Source organism: Patella vulgata, chromosome 1 (assembly GCF_932274485.2).
Source record: "Patella vulgata chromosome 1, xgPatVulg1.2, whole genome shotgun sequence".
In the NCBI taxonomy this organism is placed as follows: Eukaryota; Metazoa; Mollusca; class Gastropoda; family Patellidae; genus Patella; species Patella vulgata.
Genome location: NC_065879.2, coordinates 5,081,348 through 5,108,201, shown reverse-complemented (window position 1 = coordinate 5,108,201; position 26,854 = coordinate 5,081,348). Strand labels below are relative to the sequence as shown.

Sequence of the window (26,854 nt, the reverse complement as noted above, 5' to 3'; positions counted from 1 at the left end):
AAAGAAAGACCTGCAATAGGCAGTTTTAGCTCTTGCATATTAAATGTATTTTTAACTGTTCATTAATACATTAGAAATGGATGTAGTTTGTGTAATTTGTTGTTTACCTCTCTGATTACTGTTACATAGTATATTAATCATTGTATTCATGTTGTGAATAGGTTATAGTGACTTTCTCTAATATTTAACATGTATCACTGTAACCTGGGTAGCATTTAATCTTGTGTATCTAGCACTAATTTCTTTCACATTCGTTTAAAGTAGCAAGTCTCTAACTCATTATCATCCAAAGTCTTCAACATTGAAACCACAAATTGTCAATTTAAATCAACATTGATGTTGTGATCTCACTGGGCCACCGTAGCCCACAACTTAAACATGCATTATGCAATCTCGAGCAAAATCTGCTTATTACAAGTCTTTCTTTAGGCCTGAAATGTTATCTAAATTATCAATTAGACATTAATTAACTTATCCAGACCATAATAAACTCTCGATGTCAAGGCTAGCCTTCGATGTTGGCTGGATTAGATTCCAATATGCCGCTAACGGCTATTGATAATTAAATCAATAAAAGTGGATAATAGAGACTATGCTGTTTATATTAATGATTTTAGTAATGATGACCGAGACTATGCAAAAATTTCACCTGCTTCTTTCTCGGATCAATTTGACTGAAATTTTCAGCAAATTACCTTTACACTATTCTAGTTTTTAACTATTATAGCGAGAACTTCTATCTCTTTATCTTATCTCCCATAATGTATCTTTAAAGTAGCTAAGTCTCTAACACAATATCATCCAAAGTCTGCGACATTGAAACCATGAATGATTTGTTAGTTTAAATCAACAATGATGTTGTGATCTTACCGGGAAAAGATGGGCCTCTGATATCCAATATTTAATACAAAATAAACATTTTACCATTGGTTAACGAATTGTGTACCATAATGCGTTTCAGCGCCATTTGTAACAAGGGACTTGAAGAACGAGGCTAGACATACATGTACTTCAGAAGTCATGTCAAAACGGCGACGTCCTATCCTCTTCTGGTGAGCATGCACTATAAATACTATCAATGTAGACTGGAATAACCAGACGCTAGAGATTGCCATTCCATTGAGACTTCTGCTGTATTTTGTTTGCCGAAGAAAACTGATTAGAAATTACAGTAAAAACAGAAACGATTGAATGTAAATCAGTTTATTATATACATTCATAATACATAATTATATGCGTTATGACCCATTTGTGTCAATTTCTAGCTCCCAAATATGAGCGATTTAGCTCCTTTAAATTAATAATTTACAAAAAACAAAATGTATTAATTTACACATGAATATTCATGAAACAAATAATATTTGATTTTTAAAAATACAAGCTATGGCCCTTTAAATCTTGCTTTAATGTTTTTTTAATACAGAATGAACTATACCCAATATAAAAACTTATAGTAATTATAATTATGATTTACTTCTAGTATCAGTAATGAGGAAATTGGGTGGTCCTGATATTAATTTGTTTTCAGGATAACTTTAAAAGGAAGTACATATGGCCCTATAATGTCGAGTTCATGAAGTTTAGGTTATGAATTATTAAAAAGTTCTGCCCAGGAAGTGAGATTTTATTTTGTTGTGGGAAAACATTAATTATAAATAAGATGATTGTTGTAAATAAAAATAATAATCTGTTTGTTGTGGGATTTGAGTACAGCCAGGTCAAAGATTGGCCTTAATTTACATATAAAATACTTAATTAGACCAAACAAGATTCAGTCCAGGATAGAATTCTCAGCTTTATTAATGTGTTTTGGCAGGCTGCCAGCTGTCGAAAATAGACGGTCTGATAGGTCCTGTGTAACTGACATCACGTGGGATGTGATGTAAGTTGAATTACACCAGTAACACAGAAATATCAACCCTAGTCTTAAACCCCTCCGCCGCGTAGTCCGCGCGCTGTTTAAAAAAAACCAAAAAACGCATATTGATCTGTTCCGTCTGACTCATGGTGTTCAGGATTAGTCAAGTTAAAGTGGGGAAACTGGAGACGAGAAAAAAACGGTTTGCACTCCAATTTACAAATATCCCCTTTCGCATTGATTTAGAGCAAGGTGAAGGTTGGACATTATTTATACTTGAATGTGTGAGTATGCTTGTGTGTACTTTGGTCCAGGGTCTGCTATCAATGCCCTTGAGGAATGTCATTATGGGATATAAACAAGAGAAGAAAAGTCACATGACCATGTGGATGAGTCCATGTTTATGTATAGGGTAGAGGGGTAATTTTTGTGATGGTTGTGTTATGTTTAACTAGGGAGGGGTAGAGGTTGTAGACAGTGTAGACGAGGTCGTAGGTTTTAATCAATGTTTGTGTAGGCTCCATTGTGTGAGATAGAGATAAGAAGGTTATTTGTAATGTCAATACTACAGAGTCTAGTTCATAGATCCTGGAGCATTGACCTGTTTTTTTGAATCAACAATGTATTCTTTTACACCCTGACAATGAAATTTGAGTGCAATAATAACTGCTTTATGAATAACTTGCTGAATGGCAGTTGGTATAATATAATGGGTGGAGTTAAGTCTAAAATAAATCTATCAAAACTTTTTTGACTTGACTTTTATATTTAAGGGAAATGGGCTGAACTTATGACATATTTAGATCTGGGACAGGTTTTGATGGTATTTCTAAAAGTTTTATTAATACCGGTGGTACATGTATAATTAAATAGATCAAGTAGGTCAAAAGTTATTATAACTTATCTAAATGTAGTCAATTACCCGGTGATTATATAGGGATAAGTGTTTTATGAGAAGGCTTGACCTAGTTAGGTTAGTTTATCAAAGTCCGGTTACAATTGATTTATCTATAGTATTTGGTCTTGCCTGTCAATATAGGGGACATGAAATAAAATGGGGTTTAACATCCTACTGTTCTACTCCTCCTACCAGGCTAATGAAAAAAGGTCAAACACCATACAGCGTGCTAAGAGGGAAATTTTGCTCGGGTAGCGGCATTATAGCTCCGACTTGTGTATCAATTTCCAACTGCCCGGGGATCTTTAACATGCACGCCAATGTTCAGTAAAGGGGACTGTACTTATATCATGTAATTATTTGCTGAATCTCTTGAGGTGTATGGGGATTGGGCGGTTAAATGGTTAGCGTGTGCGCGCTGTATCATAAGGTCTGTCATTGAGTCAACTGGCGTGGTTTCGATTCCCTGGTTGTACTTGACAAGGTGTAGGGTCGCCTGTCTAACCTTATGGGTTTTCTTCGGGTCCCCCGGTTCCTCCCACTGCAAAAGGGAAAGTATTGAAATAAAACTGAACCATATGTTAGTCCAAAAATAACTTAGTTTGTGTTGAGTGGAGGTTAAACTCTCTCTCTCTCTCTTAAGCTCTCTCTCTCTCTCTCTCTCTCTCTCTCTCTCTCTTGAGGTGTACATGTAGTAAAATATGACATGCTGCATGTAGATAATGGAAATAGTTGTAGATACATGTAGTGGTTAAATTCCAGTCATTCATAACAAAATTCTCCCAGATATTAAAAGACACTTCTGATAGAGTAATACAATCTTGGATTTACAAATTCACTCTCAATTATGCAACTTTAATACGATGCATTACGTAAGAGCCAAGACTTTTTTTTTCTGGCATCAAATAGTTGAAATGCTATATGAATAAATATTTACACATATATTCACATGGCAAACCCAGATATCTGAGATATTACGTTACAAATGAATTAGAAAATGTCTGCCATATCTTCATTAAACTGGAAAATCGATACAGCTTTTTTGATGTAGCAATTCTACTTGACAATTAAGGCTATTTACTCTATTTCTTGTCAAAGCTTCAAACATTTATAAATTGACTGAAATTTTCGACTAGTATAACAAGAACAGAATGTATCTTACGGAGTGTATCTTTAATTTACATCTACATCTGTGTAATTGATATTGTACCAGAGAAAGAGAGAAATGGAGTTTAACGTCCACTCGACACAAACTAGGTCATTTCGGGACTAACATATGGTTTAATTTTATTCCATGTCAACTGGCATGTTTACGATTCCCCGGTTGTACGTGACAAGGAGAAGCGTCTTCTGTCCAACCTCTTGATTTTTCTTTAGGTCCTCTGGTTTCCTAACACTGCTAAAGATCCCTGCACATAAGCAACTTATTGAAATAAAATTGAACTATATGTTAAGCCCGAACTGACCTAGTTGGTGTCCAGTCTCTCTCTCTCTCTCTCTCTCTCTCTCTCTCTCTCCTTGTGAAGCTATTTAAAATGAAGTGCGGGGATCGAAGTAACAGGTATTGTAATATTTATTGAAATAAAATGCAGGGATCATGGGTACTGTAATATAAATATGAGTGAAATATAAAAGTTATATATAACTCTTTGATTTCTATACTCCTCCGCTATCCAACCTTCGTTCAAGGGATTATAGCATATTGAGGATTCCTAAATATGATAAACGTTCAGAGCAGCTAAAATACGGAATGCTCTTCCAAAAAATTCTTTGAGAGTCTTCTGCCATCCAAAGCTATAAGACTAAGTTAAAAACATATTTATTTCAAAAATCTTTTTGAACTGTTTTGTTGTGAATGCACTTAGAAACACTCATGTGTAATGAAGCGCTATATAAATTGAACAATAATGATATAACAATGTATAAAGATAAAGTCTCATTTTAAATAACATAAATAGTTGATGTCAAATATTGTTCAAATTCTATTAAAAGAATTGATTTTTTTTTTTACCTTCAATAAAATGACTCAACTACCTGTATACCTGACACATATAGGTACTTGTATATAGTTATCTATCAGGTTGTAAATATCTGGTATCTATTAACGTACACCATGAATGATTAAAGTCTTGTGGCATCCTTTTGAGAATAAAAAAACCTAGGAAATTGTTGTTGACCCTGTATGTCTCTGCTGAAGCCTATCAATTTTAATGACTTCCAATAATTACTTCAAGGGTTATTGCTCTTGATAACAACAGAGATTCTTCATTGGGTCACAAGGACCTATTCAAGATTAGAATTTTTTCATCGCAAATATTGCAGTGTAGCCCTTCCCTCAAATTTATGAACATGATAACAGAACACAATATTTATGGGAAACAATCACTGGTATTATTTTAAAAGCATGAAAATTCGACAAGTACATGTATCCTTGAAACGTCATGCTTTTCGAATAAAACCAGTGATTGTTTCCCATAAAAGGGGGGGTTGGATGGCTGAATGGTTAGAGTGCGCGCGCTGTATCATAAAGTCTGTCATTGAGTCGACCGGCGTGGTTTCGAATCCCCGGTTGTACGTGACAAGGTGTAGGGTTGCCTGTCCAACCTCGTGGGTTTTCTCCGGGTCCTCCTGTTTCCTCCCACTGCTAAAGACCCCTACCATATGTTAGTCCCAAAATGACCTGGTTTGTGTCGAGTGGACGTTAAACCCCATTTCTCTCTCTCTCTCTCTCTCTCTCTCTCTCTCTCTGTTTCCCATAAAAATTGTGTTCTGTTAATGTTTCCAACAGCCCCTTCAAGATTAGGTGAACATGATACATGTACAAGTACAAGTCAGATTTGATAGTTTGTGGGGTTTTTTTGTATAACTTGCCCTGCAGCATTCGTTAAAAATAAATTTAAAGCTACATATAACACAGATGACTTTAATGCTGTTTGGTGTCTCGTAAATACTCAAGTTATATGTACATGTATTCCGACGTGGTTCTCCCTTGTCAGTGATGCAGGGCGGGGGGGCTGACAAGGACAGCTGTTTAGTCGTTCGGATGGGACGAAAAACCGAGGTCACGTGTACACATTGGCGTGCACGTAAAAGATCCCTTGACAGTTGGAATTCGATATAAGAGTAGGCCGTAGTGCCACTGTCCGGGCAAAATTTCCCTCATAGCACACTGTATGGTGTATGCCCGTCTTCATTAGCCCAGTTCGGAGCAAAACAGTAGGACGTTAAACCCCATTTCATTTCATTTCATGTACATGTATTAATATAAAAATAAAAATGTAACTAAACTTACATGTATATAAGGCATCTGCGCGAACTACATGTATATTACTGTACTACTGAGAGGTTGGATGACCGAATGGTTAGCATGTGCATGCTGTATCATAAGGTCTGTCATTGAGTCAACTACCATGGTTTCGATTCCCTGGTTGTATGTGACGAGCAGTAGGGTGGCCGCTTCAACCTCGTTGGTTTTCTCTGGGTCCTCTGGTTTCCTCCCACTGTTAAAGACCCCTACGCACAAGTGAATTATTGAAATAAAATTGAACCATATGTTAGTCCCAAAATGACCTAGTTTGTGTTGAGTGGATGTTAAAACCCAAAGTGTCTATGATCCTTTAAGCATATATTTTTGTATTTACAGCTAATCATTCAGAGAATATGGAAGTAGATGGAACAGTGGATATTCCTACATCAAAAACGACTGTTCTCAGAGGTCATGAATCGGAGGTGTTTATTTGTGCTTGGAATCCTGCCAATGACCTGTTAGCTTCAGGGTAAGTGCAAGCAAATAAACTTGATTAACATATTCTACATGTATGGTGTAGGTGACGGTACCTATAATTTTTAACATTAAATGTTTTTTAACTGCTACTTGCTACAGTAATAGAGTTAAATATGAGTGGCTTGGTTTGTTTTTTTTTTAAATTAAAAAATATATTTGACACGCCACACTTTGAGTTTGATCAATCAGCAAGTTTAAATAGAAAAGGCGAATATAGATGGTTAAAAAGGTTGAGGTACATTAAAATAACTTGAAAGTCTGGGAAGTGCAAAATGGTCTTTATTTTTAATTTGACATGAAAATATTAAAACTTTTATGAGTTTTCCTCATAACATTTAAAATATTTATATTAATTTAAATAGTAACTACATGTACATGAGTAGTTTTAATACTAAATCCATGAGTTATGCTCATAAAAATTAAAATATTCATATGTATTAAAAGAGCAATTTTTAAAATATGCGATCAGGTGATAAAATTCGCTTATCTGCCCACCCCCACTTTATAGATACGGGCACAATATAATAAAAAGTTGTATCATTATCATAAAAATTTACATTTTATGAATACACAAGCTCGTTATGATAATAAAGTTGTATCATAATCATGAAATTGTAATTATATTACATTTTAGAAATAGAAGCATGATTATGATAAAAAGCATAATATAATAAAGAATTTACATTTTATCAATACAAGCTCGATATCATAATAAAGTTGTATCATTATCATGTTACCATTTACATGTATAAAAAGGAGCATGATTATGATAAAAAGCACAATACATGTATAATAAAAAATAAAAAAAAAGTTCTATCATAATCATGAAAATTTACATTTTATAAATACAAGCTCGATATGATAATAAAGTTTTATCATAAAGATTTATAAATAGAAGCATATAATAATGAAATAGTAATCATTTTAAAGTTGTACATGTATCATAATCATGAAATTGTAATCTTATTACCATTTATATATATATAGAAGCATAATAATGATAAAAGCACAATACATGTATAATATGATAATCATGAAATGGTAATCGTGTTACATTTTATAAATAGAAGCACTTAGAGTATTTCCCTATTGTGATGTGGATTTTAGCACATTATAAGACTCCTTATTATTATTATATAAGCATGATGAAATAAGAAATTCTATCAGGAAATGATGAAAGTTAACTATTTGCACAGCATTGGATATACCCACTTTAAATTAACTGTACGTTTGCGGAACTAGTCTATGACGCATAACGCGACATCTATCTTAGACTACTTGACGGGGGAAAAAAAACAAGTTCTATATATGTCATGTGTGTTATAAGTTCCCCTAGTAATTTGTCATTCTGTCTACTTGAACAAAGAAAGAAATCTATACCACATGGATCATTTTGGGCGGAATTTCGTAGAAAAAACTAGCCATTAATGACAATAATGACCAGTTGACGTAAGCGTAGCTAATTCTGTCTAACGAGATTATGTCTTTTAATGTCAAAGGTTATTGTGTTGTCGTGTAACACATTACGATGGCGAGCAGACAGATTGGTGTTAGTAAGTTGTTATGTGGGCCACTGGAGGGCCAACCAGAAATAAATGTTTTATTATGAATAATTTAACACCTGTTGAAAATTACGTTATGAAATAGATTTATATCTGACCCTGTTTCTAAACAATTTTTTTTTACATTATTAAACTATAAATTTTTATTATTTTGTGCACGTGTGGCTCTGGCGTCATCAACATAATGGTCCTGGGGTTTTTTTTAGCCTAGAAACGAGTTTGTGTCGACATTGATAAAGATACTGATCAATTGTTGTATTTTATTGAATTTCTATAATGATGAAATGTACATGTATATTAAAGGGACAATCCCTATTTTAACAGAGTCTCAAAAATAAAAGTCTGAGTACGTATTAATTAAAGCGCAAAAATAAAGAGGAATGCTGTATTTAAGCTGTCTCAAAATTTCAGCTCAAAATATTGAGTCGTTTGGTCGTGAACGTCAAAATTGCTTATCCAGACACGTAAACCTTTTAATATTTCGGTTAATTTTTTTTGTTGGATGACCTGATAATCGATTCCCGTTCCTATACAGTGAATGACCCAGCTTGAGGCACCCGTCTCCATTTCCAGATTAAGACTGATGGGTTTAAGTTGTTTGAAAACCTATCACAAATATTGAGTTAGTTGCTCTGCCCTTAGGTAGAGAGGAATCTTAAGGGATTTTAACACAAAATTAAGCAGTTTTATTCTCCAAAATATTATTGGGAGTGACCCTTTAATCATACCTGTATGTATTGATAGTATGTGAAATATGTTTATAAATGTACTATGTGACATAAGATATTTATTATTTATAGGTTTGTTACATTGAGAGAGAGTTATACATGTACTATATTAAAGTAGCTAAGTCTCTAAATCAATATCATCCAAAGTCTTGGACTTTGAAAACACAATTTATTTGTCAATTTAAATCAATATTGATGTTGTGATCTTACAGGGAAAAGATGTGCTTCTGATATCCAATATTTAAGACAAAATAAACATTTTACCAATGGTACACGAATCGTGTAACATAATGCGTTTCACTGCCATTTGTAACAAGGGACTTGAAGAACGAGGCTAGACATATTCCACAAGTCATATCAAACACTCACACCATGTTCTTATCTGGAGAGCATGCGCACTAAATACTATTGGTGTAAACTGGAATAACCAGACGCTAGAGATTGCCATTCGATTGAGATTTCTGGCATATATCGACGAACATAACTGATTAGAAATTACAGTAAAAACAGAAACGATTGAATGTAAATCAGTTTATATACATTCATATTACGTTATTATTATCTAGTTCCCAAATATTAGCGATTTAGATACTTTAAATTATCTAAAATTTCTAATGAGAGAGAGAGAGTATCTAAGATGTAAAAGTGAAAGGGAGAGAGAGAGAGAGAGAGAGAGATAGGAGAGAGAGAGAGAGATAGGAGAGAGAGAGAGAGAGAAATGGGTTTAGTTCCACTCGCACAAACTAGTTCATTTGAGGACAACCATATCTACAATTAGAATTCCTTCACTACCAAACCACCCATAAAACTTCAAATATTTTTTTGCAAATTGTTTTGGTTATGAATTAAAATTCGTTTTGTAGCCTAGTATATCACTGATATTTAAGTAGAGGGCTATGAATATTAAATTCAAAATTTCAAGAAATAAAATCTGACACCTTCTCTTTAAATTTATTCCATTAGCCATTAAATATTACAATGTATGTCTAGAAGTAGAATTTGTATTATACTGTTTACCATTAAACGGAAGCAGTTGCTCTGGTGATACTGCTCCGGTCGCCAACAACTTTATAAAGGGATCATCCGCACAATCTCACTGATGAGTTTGAAATGAACGAAACTAGTCACTTCATGAGTGAAATCTGGGATGACTACTTGCCACTCATAGATGGGGGTTGGATGGCCGAATGGTTAGCACTAGCGCTCTATCATAAGGCATGTAATTAAGTCAACTGGCATGGTTTCGAATTCCCGTTGTATGTGACAAGGAGTAGGGTCGCCTGTCCATCCTTGTGGGTTTTTCTCAGGGTCCTCCGGTTTCCTCCCACTGCTAAAGACCCCTACAAGCAAGCGAATTATTGAAATAAAATTAAACCATATGTTAGGACATTAAATCCCAGCTCTCTCTCTCTCTCTCTCTCTCTCTCTCCACTCATAGATTTCTAATTTTATACTGTACCAGTTTAATACTACATTGGGCCGAAATTTACCCTGTGGCTCAGTCGATTAGATGAAAATGACTGGCCTAATATAGACATTTCTACGAGACTAAATTATTGACAGCCGTTATTAAAGAATGTAGGGTACTGTAGGTAGGCGTCATTGAGTAGGCGTTAATTTCCTAAGGGAGGTAATTTACAGCATGAAAAACAGATGATGACAAAGGCATGATTGTCAGCAGTAATTATTAGGTCACATGCTATGTCTGCCGCTCAAGCGTTCTTTGATCCCTGACATTAAAAAAAACTGTTACTTGTATTCTGGATTTTTAAAACCTAGTTTAAGAATAATTTGAAGAGATACAAAAGTATCACTGGAACTGAAGCGAAATGGCAATTTCTCAAAGCTTTATAATAAGCATTTAAAAATAAGTCTTCGGACTCCATTTATATTTGCTCTTTGACAAGTTGGGGATTAGATTTTATTAATGCCAGTATGGTTAGAAAAAAGAGAGAGATAGAGAGCATCTATTTGACACAAACTAGGTCATTTTGGGACTAACGTATGGTTCAATTATATTTCAATAATTCGCTTGCACGTAAGGGTCTTTAGCAGTTGGAGAACCCAGAGAAAACCCACAGACGACCCAACTCCTTGTCACGTACAAACAGGGAATCGAAACCTTGCCAGTTGACTTAATGACAGACCTTATAATACAGTGTGCACGCTATAACCATTCGACCATCCCTCCCGTGATTTCAATAAAATTAATTATTTGAATTTGATGGGTATCTATTATTATTTGGAAACAAAACTTTTAAGAAACTTTTAATTCTGACGTAGAGTGTTCTATATTTATAGCCGTACAAAAATACATTTAAAGACATCTGTCGCTTTTCCAGAATGTGATCATATATGTATATCAGCTTAAACATTCATGTCAGTAAATATTTACAATATGAAAAAGTTACGCAATTCGTGCTTTGTATTGATCAAAGATTTTTTGAACTAGTTTCGGGACAGTCTCATACGAAAAGACATTTTTTTCTGCAAATCATACATGATCATTTGTAGATTAACAATCAATCTGAATAAAACGCAGATCCTATTTCGTTTTTTATAGTTCAAAATTTTATTTCTGAGTACTACATTAGGATCTGAAAGAGTTGTTGCATGTATATTACCGGCGTTTTGGTTGAAGTGAGGGATTGGCCAATGAAATGATCTGTTATGGAACAGTGGGTAAACCACTAGAAATGCCAACGCTTATTGATTAACCAATGTCTGACGTCATAAGGTCAAAAGCAGCTCGTATGACCCCTGACACGACCTTCAAGTACAAGATGTCAGATCTTCATGCTTCATGTAGTAGAGGCCATCGAAAGTATAAAAAAACAAAACTAAATATATAGAGGATATTTGTCGTTTTAAAGTGAATAACATATTTTATTTCATTGAGAAGCAAGAAAACTTATATTTTCACGAATGCGTAGAATGAGTGAAAATATAAACGTTTTCTTGCTTAGAGATGAAATAAAATATGTTATTTACGACAAAACGACAAATGTTCTATTTATTTTATGATTTTACAATCATTTTAGGTAAAAACAAATAGCCAGTGGAATAACACTTTTATTTCACTGATAAAACGCGGTATTCCACTACTGATCATAAAATAAAGATCTGTATTTTAATCAGATTGAATCTAAATAATCTTAGATTTATCATCATGTTTATTGATTGATTTTGTGTATTTTTCAGTTCTGGTGACTCGACAGCTAGAATATGGAATATGAATGATATTAGTTCGAACGCCAATCAATTAGTTTTACGCCATTGTATACAAAAAGGTGGTACGGAGGTACCCAGTAATAAAGATGTCACATCGTTAGATTGGAACGTAAGTTGTAGTTCTTTAAGTTATTATATCATATTAAAATACAGATGTGACGTCATCCTTTGATGTTAGCAGACCATTATATCAAATAATGGTATAGGCAAAGTGCCAAGTGTACATTATATTTACTAGTTGAAAATTGGACCCACGTGACGTACATGTATTTCATTGAAATGCATGTGCTTTATAGTGTCTGTACTATAAGTTGTTTAATGGGCTTGTGCAAGACATTGCGTAATATATTGATATAGTACTCGTACAATATCAATATTACTTAATGTCTCACACTCAACCATTAAACTACACTTAAAGCCACCGACCATTATTTGCATTTTTAAGAATTATATAATAAGTTTTCATGACTTAGTCAACATTCAAAATATAAGATTTAATTAAGAAAACAGATCCAAAATAATCAAAAATGAGGTTGATTTTTTCTGACATTATTTATTCAATAAATATTTACATATTATAAAAGTACGCTATATAATTGTGAGATCTTAAAACAAGCTGTCTATATAAATTCATCAATTCAAAAGCTAAACCCTTTAACTGGAGAGGGATCACGGTTGCTAAGATGCTGGCTCGCTAGCCTGGAAATCGGGTGTTTGATCCCTGCATTGGCTGAGAAAGTTCATCCAGATTTTCCAGCGTGGTTCCCACTTATCAATGATGCAGGACGGAGGGCCTGACAAGGACAGCTGTCTAGTCGTTCAGATGGGACGAAAAAACAATGTCCCGTGTACACATTGGCGTGCACGTAAAAGATCCTTTGACAGTTGGAATTCGATATAAGAGTAGGTCGTACTGCCGTTGTCCGGGCAAAATTTCCCTCATAGCACACTGATGGTGTATGCCTGTCTTCATTATCCCAGTTCGGAGCAGAACAGTAGGACGTTAAACCCCATTTGATTTGTTTAACTGGAGTGTTATTATTTTTATAGTGTGATGGAACATTATTAGCAACTGGTTCATATGATGGATATGCGAGAATGTGGAGTACAGATGGTAATATTTATTTATTTTAAAGTACAATTTTTTATATCATGCTGTTAAACCAGCTAAGCTTGTAATGATTCTGGGATTTTCTGACATGGTTTCCCCCCTTGTCATTGGTGCAGTACGGATGGCCTGACAAGGAAAACTGGCTAGTTGTTCGAATGGTATGGAAAACCAAGTTCCCATGTATACATTGGCATGCACGTAAAAGATCCCTTGACAGTTGGAATTTGATATAGGCCATAGTGTTGCAGCCCGGGCAAAATTTCACTCATAGTACACCTGTTAAATCTGATTAAAACACAGATCCTATTTCGTTTTGTTTTTTATAGTTCAAAATTTCATTTTACTTGTCTTCACTACACTAGGATCTGGAAGAGTTGTTATATAACCTGTGTTCTGGTTAATGTGAGGAATTAGCCAATGAAATGGTCTGTTACAGCGAGTTCTTGGCATACTGTCCACGGAACTGTGGGTAAACCACTACAAACATCAACGCTGGATGATTAATCAATGTCTGATGTGATAGGGTCAAAAGCCGCTCATATGACCTCTGATGCGACCTCCCACTACAACCAGTCAGATCTTCATATAATGTAGACCATAGAAAATATAAAAAACACAAAACGAAATATAGATCTGTATTTTGTATCAGTAATTAAAAACATGGGGTGTGTGCGCTTTAGATGATAAGGTCTGTCATGGGGTTGTGTGGTTTCGATTCCCACACTTGTACGTGACAAGGAGTAGGGCCACCTGTCCAATTTCGTGGGTTTTCTCCAGTTTCCTCCCACTACTAAAGTCTCCTAAATTTGAACCATATATTAATCCCGAAATGGCCTAGTTTGTGTGGAGTGGACATTAAACTCTCTTTCTCTCTCTCTCTCTCTCTCTCTCTCTCTCTCTTATAGTTCTCAAATAACCTAGTTTGTGTCCTGGACATTAAACTCTTAAGGAAGAGGGGTTTAATATAGGCTATGCCTGTTCCCCAATACCTATTCAGATAAAATATTGCTTATAAAAAATAAAAAAAAACATCTCTTTCTCTCTCTCTCAAATACATGTAGGTTAGTCCCGAAAAGACCTAGTGACCTCATTTGTGTGAGTGGACATTAATCTCTCTCTGTCTCTCTCTCTCTCTCTCTCTCTCTCTCTCAAATACATGTAGGTTAGTCCCGAAAAGACCTAGTGACCTAATTTGTGTGAGTGAACATTAATCTCTCTCACACTCTCTCTCTCTCTCTCTCTCTCTCTCTCTCTCTTCATACAAATTGATATGAAAATGGTAACATACATGTACATTTACAATTATTAAAGTGATAAAAAGTATACATACATGTACTTGTAAAATAACATTATACATACATTTACAATTATTAAAGTGATATAATGACAGATGTTGTCATTATTATATTTTTATATGTCACCTATATATACATAAAAATTAATGTAATTTTACTATAGATGTGTCTTGTTTATCACAAGTTATTGTATGGTTATAAACAAGGAAATACTAGCAGTTATTGTATGTTTATTGTTACATACTGTAATAATAGTAACAGGTTTCTTAACACGTTGTCGCCAGTCCAAGCTCGTGGGTTTTCTCTGGATAGGGTCGCCTGTCTAACCTCGTGGGTTATTGAAATAAAATTGTACCATATGTTAGTCCCGAAATGACGTGGTTTGTGTCGAGTGGACGTTAAAAACCTCTCTCTCTCTCTCTCTCTCTCTCTCTCTCTCTCTGATAGGAATATTGTTTTATCATCTTTGTGGTTTTTAAATAACATGTCAGTCTAAAATGGTGATATTGTGTTTAATAGAAAAATATCTTCCGATTAACCTAAGTCTCTTCACAGTATGAAGGGGTTGAGGGTGAATGGTCTTGTTGATTAACATGTTTTTATGATTATTATTTTCAGGTCGTTTAGTAAATACATTAGGACAACATAAAGGTCCAATATTTGCCTTAAAGTGGAATAAACGGGGAAATTATATTTTAAGTGCTGGTGTAGATAAAGTAAGTATACTCGTACGATCTGAGAAATATCTTTCTCTAGGGTTAGGGTTCGGGTTAGGTTTATAAATTACATGTCAAACGTACAAATTGAAGCTGTAAAACCGGTGGATTGTGAGTAAAACTATTCTGAAGGGTTAGGGTTAGAACTGTGTGATAAACATGGAAAGATATTTTCCAGATCGGTCAAGATCCAGTATCGTGCTTCGACTCAAGCCTGGAAATAAGGCACCTGTCACAGACAATGTCAAACACAGATTCAGGCTTTGTCAGACACCAAACCTCTGGTGCCTGTCATTTTGTCTTTTTTATTGATACTATGAATACACCTCCAGCACTAAGTTGAAAATGTCAGGTTCTATTTCATTAGTGCCTGACATTTTCTCAGGTACATTTAAAACCTTTATTTACTGGTCTGATATTCGTCTAAAATAAAATTGGAAAATCCCAAATTGACTATTCGATTATTTCTTTAAAAAGAATTTACGTCCACGGAGTAGGCCAATTTGCATTAATCATTGAACAGTATAGGTCAAAATTGAAAGTAAAGTTAGTAAACTTCTAGTTTTCCTGAGGAAACTAAATTTTTGTTGTATGAAATTTGCCCAAACTAATAAATCCAAGATCAGATCAATGCAATAAAAGATAAAGATCGAGCCATTCTTGCTATAATAGTTCGAAAATAGTTCATTTAGATTACTTTATTCTGAATGAAGATATTACCCTTTAAAGTTTTGACAAGATGTGAGCACAGATTGTAACCACCGTACTGGTTGTTCAAGGCTAAGCCTTGTTTCACCATTTTTGCGGTAAATCATTAAATGGCTGAACTGTTCTAATCTACTTAAAATCAATCCTATCTGATGGCCCTCCGTCTTCATTAGCCCAGTATAGGAGCAGAACAGTAGGACGTTAAATCCCATTTCATTTCATTTCCTATCTGATGGCATTCAGACTTAATTATGGTATGGTCATGTAAATGAATGTCTAATTAATAGTTTATATAACATTTAACGTCTAAAGAAAGACCTGCAATAGGCAGATTTAGCTCTTACATGTACATAATGTAGGTTTAAATATAGATAATTATTTGGTATTGGAAAATTGATTAAAGGATGTTTCGTATATATATAATATATACATGTACCTCGAGTTGATTGGTTGGATGTTTAAACAGCCATTACCATAGAGGTTTCAAAGAAGCTCTCTTTAAAATTTAAACCATTGATAAGTCGATTCTGATAATTGTAAACAGATTATGGTATTTTTTCTATCCACACACCCCTTTTGAAATAAACTCATCCAGTCTTATTGACAATTGTATCCAGATATTCTAAACGTCTTGTCATTCTTGTGGAAATGCCAGGAACATAATTAGCAAGAAAACAGAGCAGGCTGGAAGCAGATATACCGTTTCTATATGTAGTTTTATTATGCGATGATTTGAGAAGCTGGTTACAGCTGTTATTATTGTTGATGTTATTCGGGCCAGCGTTAGTTTGCCGTGGTACGAAAATAGCTTGATCTACCTGCTGGCTGATTACCCGACTTTCTTGGGGTGTAATGTCTTTATCATACTTGGTGCGATGTATTTAAGGAGCACTCAACCGTTCTTAATTTAACACCTGTTTACTGTAAAATCAAATGGAAGGAGGGTTGGTTGGCCGAATGTGGTTTAATTTTAATTCTCTGCTTGTACATGACAAGGAGGGGGGTTGGATGGCCGAATGGTTAGCATGTGCGTGCTGTATCATAAGGCCTGTCATTGAGTCAACTGGCGTGGTTTCAAATCCCCGGTTGTACATGACAAGGAGTAGGGTTGCCTGTCCAACCTTGTGGGTTTTCATCCGGGTCCTCCGGTTTCCTCCAACTGCTAAAGACCCCTACGCTCAAGCGAATTAATGAAATAAAATTAACCGTATGTTAGTCCCGAAATGACCTATTTTGTGTTGAGTGGACATTAAACCCCATGTCTCTCTCTCTCACATGACAAGGAATAGGGGGAGTTTGCCGATTGGTTTAATGCATATGCTTTATATCACAAGGTCTGCCATTGTGTCAGGTGGTTTAACCCGTTAAGCGTGACGTTTTTAAAACGTTAACTACCCCCTATTGTGTAATTAATTTGACGAAGTGACGAAGAACTATGTACTATGTTCTAAGAAGAGGTTGGGGAAATACCTCCAAGGCGTTATATTACGCCCTACACACAGTGAGTAGCAGTTGTCCAGGACGTAATATAACGTCCTACACATGCTGCGATCGTGGGGGAATTCCCAAGGGATTGCCCCCAAGTGACAAACTATGTTCTAAGAATAGGTAGGGGAAAATACCTCCAAGGCGTTATATTACGCCCTATACACTTTTGAGTGGCAGTTGTCCAGGACGTTATATAACGTCCTATGCACATAACAGGTTAATTTCAATTTTCCTCTTGTTCTTGACAAGGAATAGGGTTGCCTGTTCAACCTCAAGGGTTTCTCTGCGTCCTCTGGTTTCCTCCAAGAGAATTATTAAGATATGATTAAACCATTTATTAGTCCCGAAATGACCTAGTTTTTGTGTGTGTGTGTGTGTCTCATTCACAAATGGTGGTGTTAAAATACATGAAAGTCTTGACGGAACAGTTTTGGCAATTGACTAGCGTGGTTCCCTTAAAACAAATAAGCTATCTAGTCGTTCGAATGGGACAGAAAAAAAAAACGAGGTCCCTTGTATACATTAGCATGCACGTAAAAAAATCCCTTGGCAGTTGGAATTCGATATAAAAGTAGGCCATAGTGCCACTCCCCGGGCAAAATTTCCCTCATAGCACACTCTATGGCATATGCCCGTCTTCATTAGCCCAGTAGGAGCAGAACAGTAGGACGTTAAACTTCATTTAATTTCAAATCTGAGATTCTCTTTAAAGTGAACATTGGGTGTAAGATAATGATAAATGACTTACACTGAAACACTTGTTTACATCACCAGTAAGATAAGACTGTATATATGTTATATTATCTATCTTTACTTACATACCTTTAACATGTTTCTGGTACAGCCTTTATACCTGGCACATATTACAGGTGTGTTATATACCATCAATATAGGTTACTACATTATTACTTCACCAGGTGTAACAGTCTTTACATACCTGGCCACTTAATTTACATATAGATACATTTTGTTGTACATTATTACATTTTAAAAAGAACAAATTCAATTCTGAGATGTTTTTATGAGGTATGTGTATACAGTGTTCTGGAATTAGAAAGACAAATTATTTGCCTTTAAATTTTAAAGAGACAGAATGTTAATTTTAAAAGTCAGAAGTCATCTACGAAGTTAGAGCGAAATCATTCTTTAGCTTGATAAAGATGAGATAATGTTTGTTGTAAAGTTGCCTAGTTATAATAAATCCAGTAATTTTATTTCCAGACTAATTTATTTTGTGTCAATATGTTCAAATGTACATGTACTAAATGCCAATTAAATATACATTATGCAAGAGCTAAATCTGCCTATTGCAGGTCTTTCATTAGGCCTGAAATGTTATCTAAATTATTAATTAGACATTTATTAACAAAACAAGACCATAATCAACTCTCAATGCCATCTTTCATTGGATTTGAATCCGATCTGCTGCTCGATGCTCATTGATGGTTAATGCAAATGAAAAAAAAAATATCATGATAGGCTGAATATAGCCTGTAGACGCAGCGTATCATTGAATCAACTGGTGAGGTTTTTATTCCCCGGTTGTACGTGACAAGTATTAGGGTCGTGTCGTGGATGTTGAACCCCATTTATCTCTCTCTAAATACAGCTGATGGAGTTTGCTTTAAACCAGAAAGTTTTTTTCATAAACCTAACGATTTTTTTTCCAGAGCTGAGACCCTTGTTTCAATTTGTAGAACCTTGTGAACCCTCAAACGGCAAGAATTATAACCTTTTCTGTATGGAACTGTCTTGTAAAGGCCCCCAATTACCTACAAAGGAATAAATATGCGACAACCCTTGTCGACTGCTCGGACGATTTAGCTGCTGTGGGCGTATGTTTCGTTTCCTGGCAACCTATCTTTTTATTTCTTGCTCTTTTCTTTCAGACAACTATTATCTGGGATGCTAGCTCAGGTAGCTGTCAACAACAATTCGCATTTCATTCTGGTAAGTTCAGTTTATTTATTTGTGTTATATGCTTGATAGGGAGCCACGGTGGCTAAGTGGGTAAGATGCTGGCTCGCTAGCCTGGAGGTCAGGTGTTTGATCCCTGCATTGGCCGAGAAAGTTCATCCTGACTTTCCATCATGGTTTCCCCTTGTTAGTGGTGCACAACGGAGGGCCTGACAAGAACAGCTGTCTAGTCCTTCGGATGAAACGAAAAACTGAGGTCCCGTGTATACATTAGAATGCACGTAAAAGATCCCTTGGCAGTTGGAATTCGATATAAGAGTAGGCGATAGTGCTGCTGCCCGGGCAAAATTTTCCTCATAGCACACTGTATGGCGTATGCCCGTCTTCATTAGCCCAGTATAGGAGCAAAACAGTAGGACATTAAACCCCATTTCATTTCATTTCATTTCATTTATATGCTTGATAACAACTTGTCAAATCCTGGCAGTGAAATAAACCATAGTAATTGTTATCCATAAATAGTGTATTATTCGATTATGTTCTTTACCTTCACCTACTGCACCCTGTAAAATATGTAAATCAAATATATCCAGTCGTCTAACTTCTCAATGATCATTATTCATGGAAGCGATTTTACATAAGCAGCAATGTTTGTTATTGTATTATCTGTGACTCACTAAGAAATAAAATATTGTTTAAACCATTATGTTCCAATTACTAAATTCCCTCCATTTTAAATCACCAATATTGAGATTAATTTATAAAAACAGTGTTAAAACATAAACTATTACATATTACACAGTCGGTAATTAGCCGATAAGTGACTTTATGGGTAATATTTTTATATCTGGCTGTTGTATTTATATTGACCAATATGTTTAGCTGTCGACATCTGATATTAGTAAAACCAATAGGACCTATATCAGTACATCACTTTACTACGATATTATGGCCAATTATAAACTTATTGATTTCTGACAAACATCCATATATCTCAAATACAATGTTTGAAAGCTCTAATCATTCAATTAGTTGGTAAATGTCATTATTGAGATGTATAAAGAATGAACATTATTTGGAAATATTGCAAGTACCAAGGCTTAAACTGCTAGGGGATTAGATGGTCGAATGGTTAGCACACGCGTGTTGTATTATAAGGTCTGTTATTGAGTCAGCTGGCGTTGTTTCAATTCCCCAGTTTTAAGTGACAAGGAGTAGGGTTGCCTGTCGAGCCTCATGGGTTTTCTAAATTAATATACAGTCTCATTATCGATCAGGATAAATTATTCTGGCTTAGACTTTAGACTTAGTTACACTTTAAATATAGTATATATCGTACTTTAAACATTCTTATAAATTCAGATCAATGAACTTACAATATCATCGATTAAATACAGAATATACAAATCTGGGACGGCTACTCGCCACTCATAGATTTCTAATTTTATTTACAGAATATACAATACGTGTCGATTGGATTATAGAGTACATAATGTTGTGAAAATCTAATATATATGTAAATGAAGACGACACAAAACATAATATCTGAATATATTAAATTATTTTTAGAGAGTGGAGTATTATTTCACATAACTGTAAAGTGCATTATACATGGGTGCCCTATTGACCTGATAATATGTGTGGCCTATACTTCAGTCTAAACAGCTACGATAAATTAGGTCAAACTGTCTGATGATATAATGATCCAGCCCCTGGAAAAATGTCAGTTTTACCATTGGTGGTCACTCGAATACAAAAATGGCAAAAAGAGTAATGAATTATGATGGCTTTATTTATTTATTCAACATGTACATGTAGTTATCTGCCTTAAATCACAATGGCTAACCAGAGACAATTACATTAAAGTCATTTGCATTTTTATACACCCCCATTTTCATGTGGACTTAATTGTCGTCGCCCTGATCAGTCCGTCCATTCGTCCATCCACAGTTTGTTTGCAGGAAATCCTTAGTCAATGAATTTTTCAGGTCTAGTCGTCGGTTGTTGGGGTTGATGGGCATAAGAATAATATACCTAGTCATTCGGATGGGGTGAAAACCCAAGGGGCAGCGAAAACACTTTTTTGCGTACACAAAAGAACCAGTGATTCCCATTGCTTTACCTGCAAAATTCTCCTCCTCCCTTGCACAAATAACCAAAGATAATCACATGTCGGTCCCAAAATGGCTGAAGTTTTGCTTCAAGATCTTAATCTTTATTTTATTTGTAACATAGTTTTTAACTTTGTAAATGTTGTTTTATTTTAGCCCCTGCGCTGGACGTAGATTGGCAGTCTAATATTAGCTTTGCATCCTGTTCAACAGATCAGTGTATTCATGTTTGTCGACTAGGACACGACCGACCCATCAAAACATTCCAAGGACACACTGTAAGTTTTTTTTTTTCATGGTTTATTTTGTCTGTTAATGTGCTGATTGTGGGGTTGGATGGCCGAATGGTTAGCACGTGCGTGCTGTATCATAAGGTCTGTCATTGAGTCAACTGGCGTGGTTTCGATTCCCCGGTTGTGCGTGACAAGGATTAGGGTTGCCTGTCCAACCTCATGGGTTTTCTCCGAGGCCTCCGGTTTCCTCCCACTGCTAAAGACCTCTACGCTCAAGCAAATGATGGAAATAAAATTGAACCATATGTTAGTCCCGAAATGACCTAGTTTGTCGAGTGGGCGTTAAACCCCCATTTCTCTCTCTCACTTTCCTAACTTATATTTCAATATTTTGTTTCAGAATGAGGTTAATGCTATAAAATGGGAACCACAAGGCAATTTATTAGCATCCTGTTCAGATGATATGACATTAAAAGTAAGTAGTGAGAAGGAACGAGACTTCAACCTGTCAGACAGAATTCGTTACCGTTAATTTTTACTTGTCGTGTAAACCAGTTGCCTGTGTTCGCTGCCTACTACTGATCTATGTGATAAACACGTAGTCTCACAGCTGTCACCATGATTCTGGTTAATCAAGGCTTTACTTGGTCAACTCTTAATATTATTAATTACATGATGCTGACATTAATTATATTATCTATATTAAATATTAAATATCATATTAATCCTTATAAGAGATATTGAAATAGATATCACTAAAATTAAAAAACTTATATGAATGTACTACTTCTGAATTTTATTAGTACCATTTAATATAGATAATACCATATTTAATATATAGATAATATCATATTTAAAATTATAACAATTATATGGATGTACCACTTCTGAATTTTATTAACATGCTAAGTTTCAATACACATTCAGAAGTAGTACATCCATATGAGTGTTATAATTTTAAATATGATATTATCTATATATCTATATTAAATGATACTAATATTAGATATATTATCTATATTAAATATGATATTATCTATATTGAATGGTACTGATATTAAATATATTATCAATGTTAAATATGATAATTATGTTAAATATGATATTATCTATGTTAAATATGATATTATCTATGTTAAATATGATATTATCTATGTTAGATATTATATTATCTATGTTAGATATGATATTATCTATGTTAGATATGATATTATCTATATTAAATGGTATTGATATTAAATATGATATTATCTATGTTAAATATGATATTATCTATATTGTAGATATGGAGTATGAAACAAGAAACCTGTGTTCATGATTTACAAGCTCATAGTAAAGAAATTTATACCATTAAATGGAGTCCGACGGGACCCAACACAAATAATCCTAATGCTTCTTTAATTTTAGCCAGGTAACAACTCTATTATGTTTTTGAAATAATTTGATACGGAGACAACTCCTTGACAATTATTGACCAATCAAAATGGTTTTATATATTCTCAATGCATAGGGTTAACATATGAAGTCCAAGCTTCAGTTGAAGTCACAGAAGCTACAGAGGGTGATATCATAGACAAGTGGTCTTATTTTTTTGTACACGGTACACACGCAGGGATCTTTCTTGTGGGAGGAAGGAAACCAAAGTAAACCCACGAGGTTGAAACACCACATATCTGGGCTGCTCCCACAAAACCAGGCTCTTGGTCATTTTTCTGAAAGTAGAGCAGGTAGCATATTTGAGTAGTCCACAGGATAAGCTTTCCAAAATGCAATTCTTCTTAAATTTGTTGTATCATCTGGAGTTTGGATCATTCACAACAACAAGAAGGCATACAGTTTAAGCTTTTGTTCCCATAGTACAAAATGAATTTGTACAACAAGCACCTAGTGTCACATATGCTCACGCTGTGGCTTAAAACCACATCGTCAAGCCAGAGATGATCAACCAGATAGATCTTGAAGCGTTACACCCTCTAGAGACCACTAACTAAATATAGATTGTAATTATGTTGGTATGGCATCAGGATTTTCCGCCGTTGTTTCCCCTTGTCAGTGGTACAGGAGGGAGGGCCTGACAAGGAGAGCTGTCTAGTTGTTTGGATGAGACGAAAACCCAAGGCATGTGTACACATTGGCATGCATGTAAAAAAACCTTTGGCAGTTGGAGTTCGATATAAGAGTAGACCATAGTGCAAAATTTCCCTCATAGCACACTGTATGGCATATACCTGTCTTCATTAGCCCAGGTTAGGAGTGGAACGTTAAACCCCATTTGATGTTTGTATGATTGTATTTCAGTGCATCATTTGATTCGACAGTAAGATTATGGGAAGTAGAGAGGGGAACATGTCTACATACATTAACTAAACATCAAGAACCAGTATATAGTGTAGCGTTTAGTCCAGATGGTAGATATTTAGCTAGTGGATCATTTGATAAATGTGTACATATATGGAATGTTCAAGTAAGTAAAAACGATCAATATTTTATCGCGGAATGGTTGTAATACAGATCTATATTTTGTTTCGTTTTTTTATACTTTCGATGGCCTACACTACATGAAAATCTAATTGGTTGTAGTGATAGGTCGCGTCAAAGGTCATACGAGCTGCTTTTGACCCTATGACGTCAGATATTGATTATTCGACCATCATTGACGTTTCTAGTGGTTTACCCACAGTTTCGTGCATGGCACACCAAGAAGTCGCAATAACAGACCGTTTTATTGGCTAATCCCTCACCTCGATCAAAACGCTGGTAATATAACAACTCTTCCATATCCTAGCTAGTGTAGTAAAGACAAGGTAAAATGAAATTTTGAACTATAAAAAACGAAACGAAATAGGATCTGTGTTTTAACCAGATTGATGTAAATAACTATCCTTTCCTGACTGGATGAGCATCTGTGCACGTCCAAATTATTGCAGAGTCTGTTATTTAAATAAGCATATTGTTTGTTAGTAAATTGTCATGTTCCTGAAGCAACGGCCGTGAGTTTTATAACATCTAGACGTTGCTAGACTGGTCTGCAATTCTCGAACTTATAGCTATGTTATCTCCCTTTAATGCAGACATGTGAACAATAGTGTTGTCTAATCAGAGGTAACACAAACACATTCAAATCAAACTTGGCGACCTCCACGGAAACCTTGACATTGAACGAACCTTGAACTTTGCAACTCGATTATCACAGGTGGACATTGTAGCCGGAAGGCGCAAGACTTGGTATTCTTGGTGATATTTTCTATCGAGGAATCTAAGAGGTCCCCAGTTGGGTTAATACCCAATCGAAATATGCCAGGTATTACGTGAAGGCCTTGATTATATGTACTGAGTTATAGCGAGATCAAGTCTTCTATTGAAGATGGTAAATTTTAGGCCTGAAAAGGGCTGTAGGTCTGTATTGAGTTAAGGTGTCAACTTGATGTAATTTTGGGTGTGAAATGGGGGTTTAAATTCTACACCGACGGGACTAATGAAGACGGGCATTCACCATACAGTGTGTTATTAGGGAAATTTTACCCAGACCGAGGTGTTGCAGCCTTCTCTATTTAGATTTACAACTGTCATTGGTTTTTTTACGTGCCTTTAATGTGTACATAGGACCTCAGTTTTTTGTCCCATCCAAACGACTAGGCACTGTCCATGCCAGGTCCTGCACCGCTGACAGGGGGGAATCATACATTAAAATCCAGAGGAACTTTCTCAGCCGTCACCAGGAGTAAACCCAAGACTTCCTGGTTGCCAGTGTCAGCGTGAAATTTCCCTCATAACAAATTGTATGGCACACACCTGTCTTCACACACCTGTCTTCACACACCTGTCTTCATTAACCCAGTCGGAACAGATAAATAGGATGTTAAACCCCATTTCATTTCTCCAACCTCGTGGGTTTTCTCCTGGTCCTCCGGTTTCCTCCCACAGCTAAAGACCCCTACGCGCAAGCGAATTATGTAAATAGTTTGTGTCGAGTGGACGTTAAACCCCATTTCTCTCTCTCTCTCCCATTTCATTTCAATGAGACTAATCTAATGAGAGCAATTTATTCTATGGTGGCTGTTAGCGGCCATTCAAATGAATCTAAATCGTCGCCTTGTGAAGAAGGCGACAAGTCGACAAAATCAACCCACCAACACGACAAAATAACCCGACGATCGTCGCCTCCATTTCGTCGACTTGTCGGGTCAATTCTGTTGACTTGTCGCCTTCGACTTATTCACAACCCGACAAATCGACAATTATTTCGACTTGTAGTGCGGCGACTTGTCGCCTCGGAAGTCAAACTCGAGCTTGTGCATTTGCTGATTGGATAACTTGCATGCGCACAAATTGCTTTCCGAGGCGTCAAGTCGCCGCACGACAAGTCAAAATAATTGTATTTTGTCAACTTGTCGGATTGTGAATAAGTTGACACGACAAGTCGACGAAATGAAGGCGACGATCGTCGGGTTATTTTGTCGTGTTGGCAGGTGATTTCGTCAACTTTTCGCCTTCTTCATAAGGTGATGATTTAGATGACATTTGAATGGCCGCTAACAGCCACCAAAGTCTGGATCACTTAACTAATCAGTCACAGTTCTAAATACAAATCAATGTCTAAATATAGTTCCATTTTCATTTAAATGTTCTGAAAGAGAGTATTTGATTGTCATTCCAAGATTAATTAGTGGTAACTACAGCCCGTTAAATGGAAGATCACTCCATCCTTCAAAGGCTTGCTGACAGGCATCTGTCTCATAAATAAACATTCGATAGTGTTTCTCATGGTTACATACTTGATAGCCGTGTCTAGTGTTCATTTCCTGTTGTCAAGAAACCTTCAATGGAGTTACTTCCCTTGATCACATAAAATATGAACAAGCGGAAATTATTGACTATGAATAAAAAATAAAAACGTATCATGCGGACCATTTTTGATGACGCAGCGTTATCTGAAAACCAGAATATTTATTTTGTGTGTTGCCTTATATTAAAGTTGGGTTGTAACTCGTTTAATAAATAAATTAAACTTATATATTTATTTGTTTATAGAGTGGCAGTTTAGTTCATAGTTATCGAGGTACAGGGGGAATATTTGAAGTTTGTTGGAATCATAGAGGTGATAAAGTTGGTGCCAGTGCTTCAGATGGTTCTGTAAGTATAAATATATACGTAATACATCTATATCTCTCTATTTCTTAGGGGGTTAGATGGCATGGTTTTAATTCCCCGGTT

At 35.4% G+C, this 26,854-nt stretch overlaps 1 protein-coding gene across 1 annotated transcript in view; it reads left to right on the top strand.

Annotated features, from left to right (window-relative positions):
* LOC126811345 (F-box-like/WD repeat-containing protein TBL1X) overlaps positions 1-26,854 on the top strand; it is a 49,585-nt gene that overhangs the window by 20,928 nt on the left and 1,803 nt on the right. The window contains exons 5-14 of the mRNA XM_050536874.2: positions 6,400-6,532; positions 12,032-12,170; positions 13,112-13,175; positions 15,086-15,183; positions 19,269-19,329; positions 21,564-21,685; positions 22,041-22,115; positions 22,924-23,051; positions 23,939-24,104; positions 26,672-26,773. Coding sequence (XP_050392831.1) covers positions 6,400-6,532; positions 12,032-12,170; positions 13,112-13,175; positions 15,086-15,183; positions 19,269-19,329; positions 21,564-21,685; positions 22,041-22,115; positions 22,924-23,051; positions 23,939-24,104; positions 26,672-26,773 — 1,088 coding nt within the window. The remainder of the gene's footprint in view (positions 1-6,399; positions 6,533-12,031; positions 12,171-13,111; positions 13,176-15,085; positions 15,184-19,268; positions 19,330-21,563; positions 21,686-22,040; positions 22,116-22,923; positions 23,052-23,938; positions 24,105-26,671; positions 26,774-26,854) is intronic.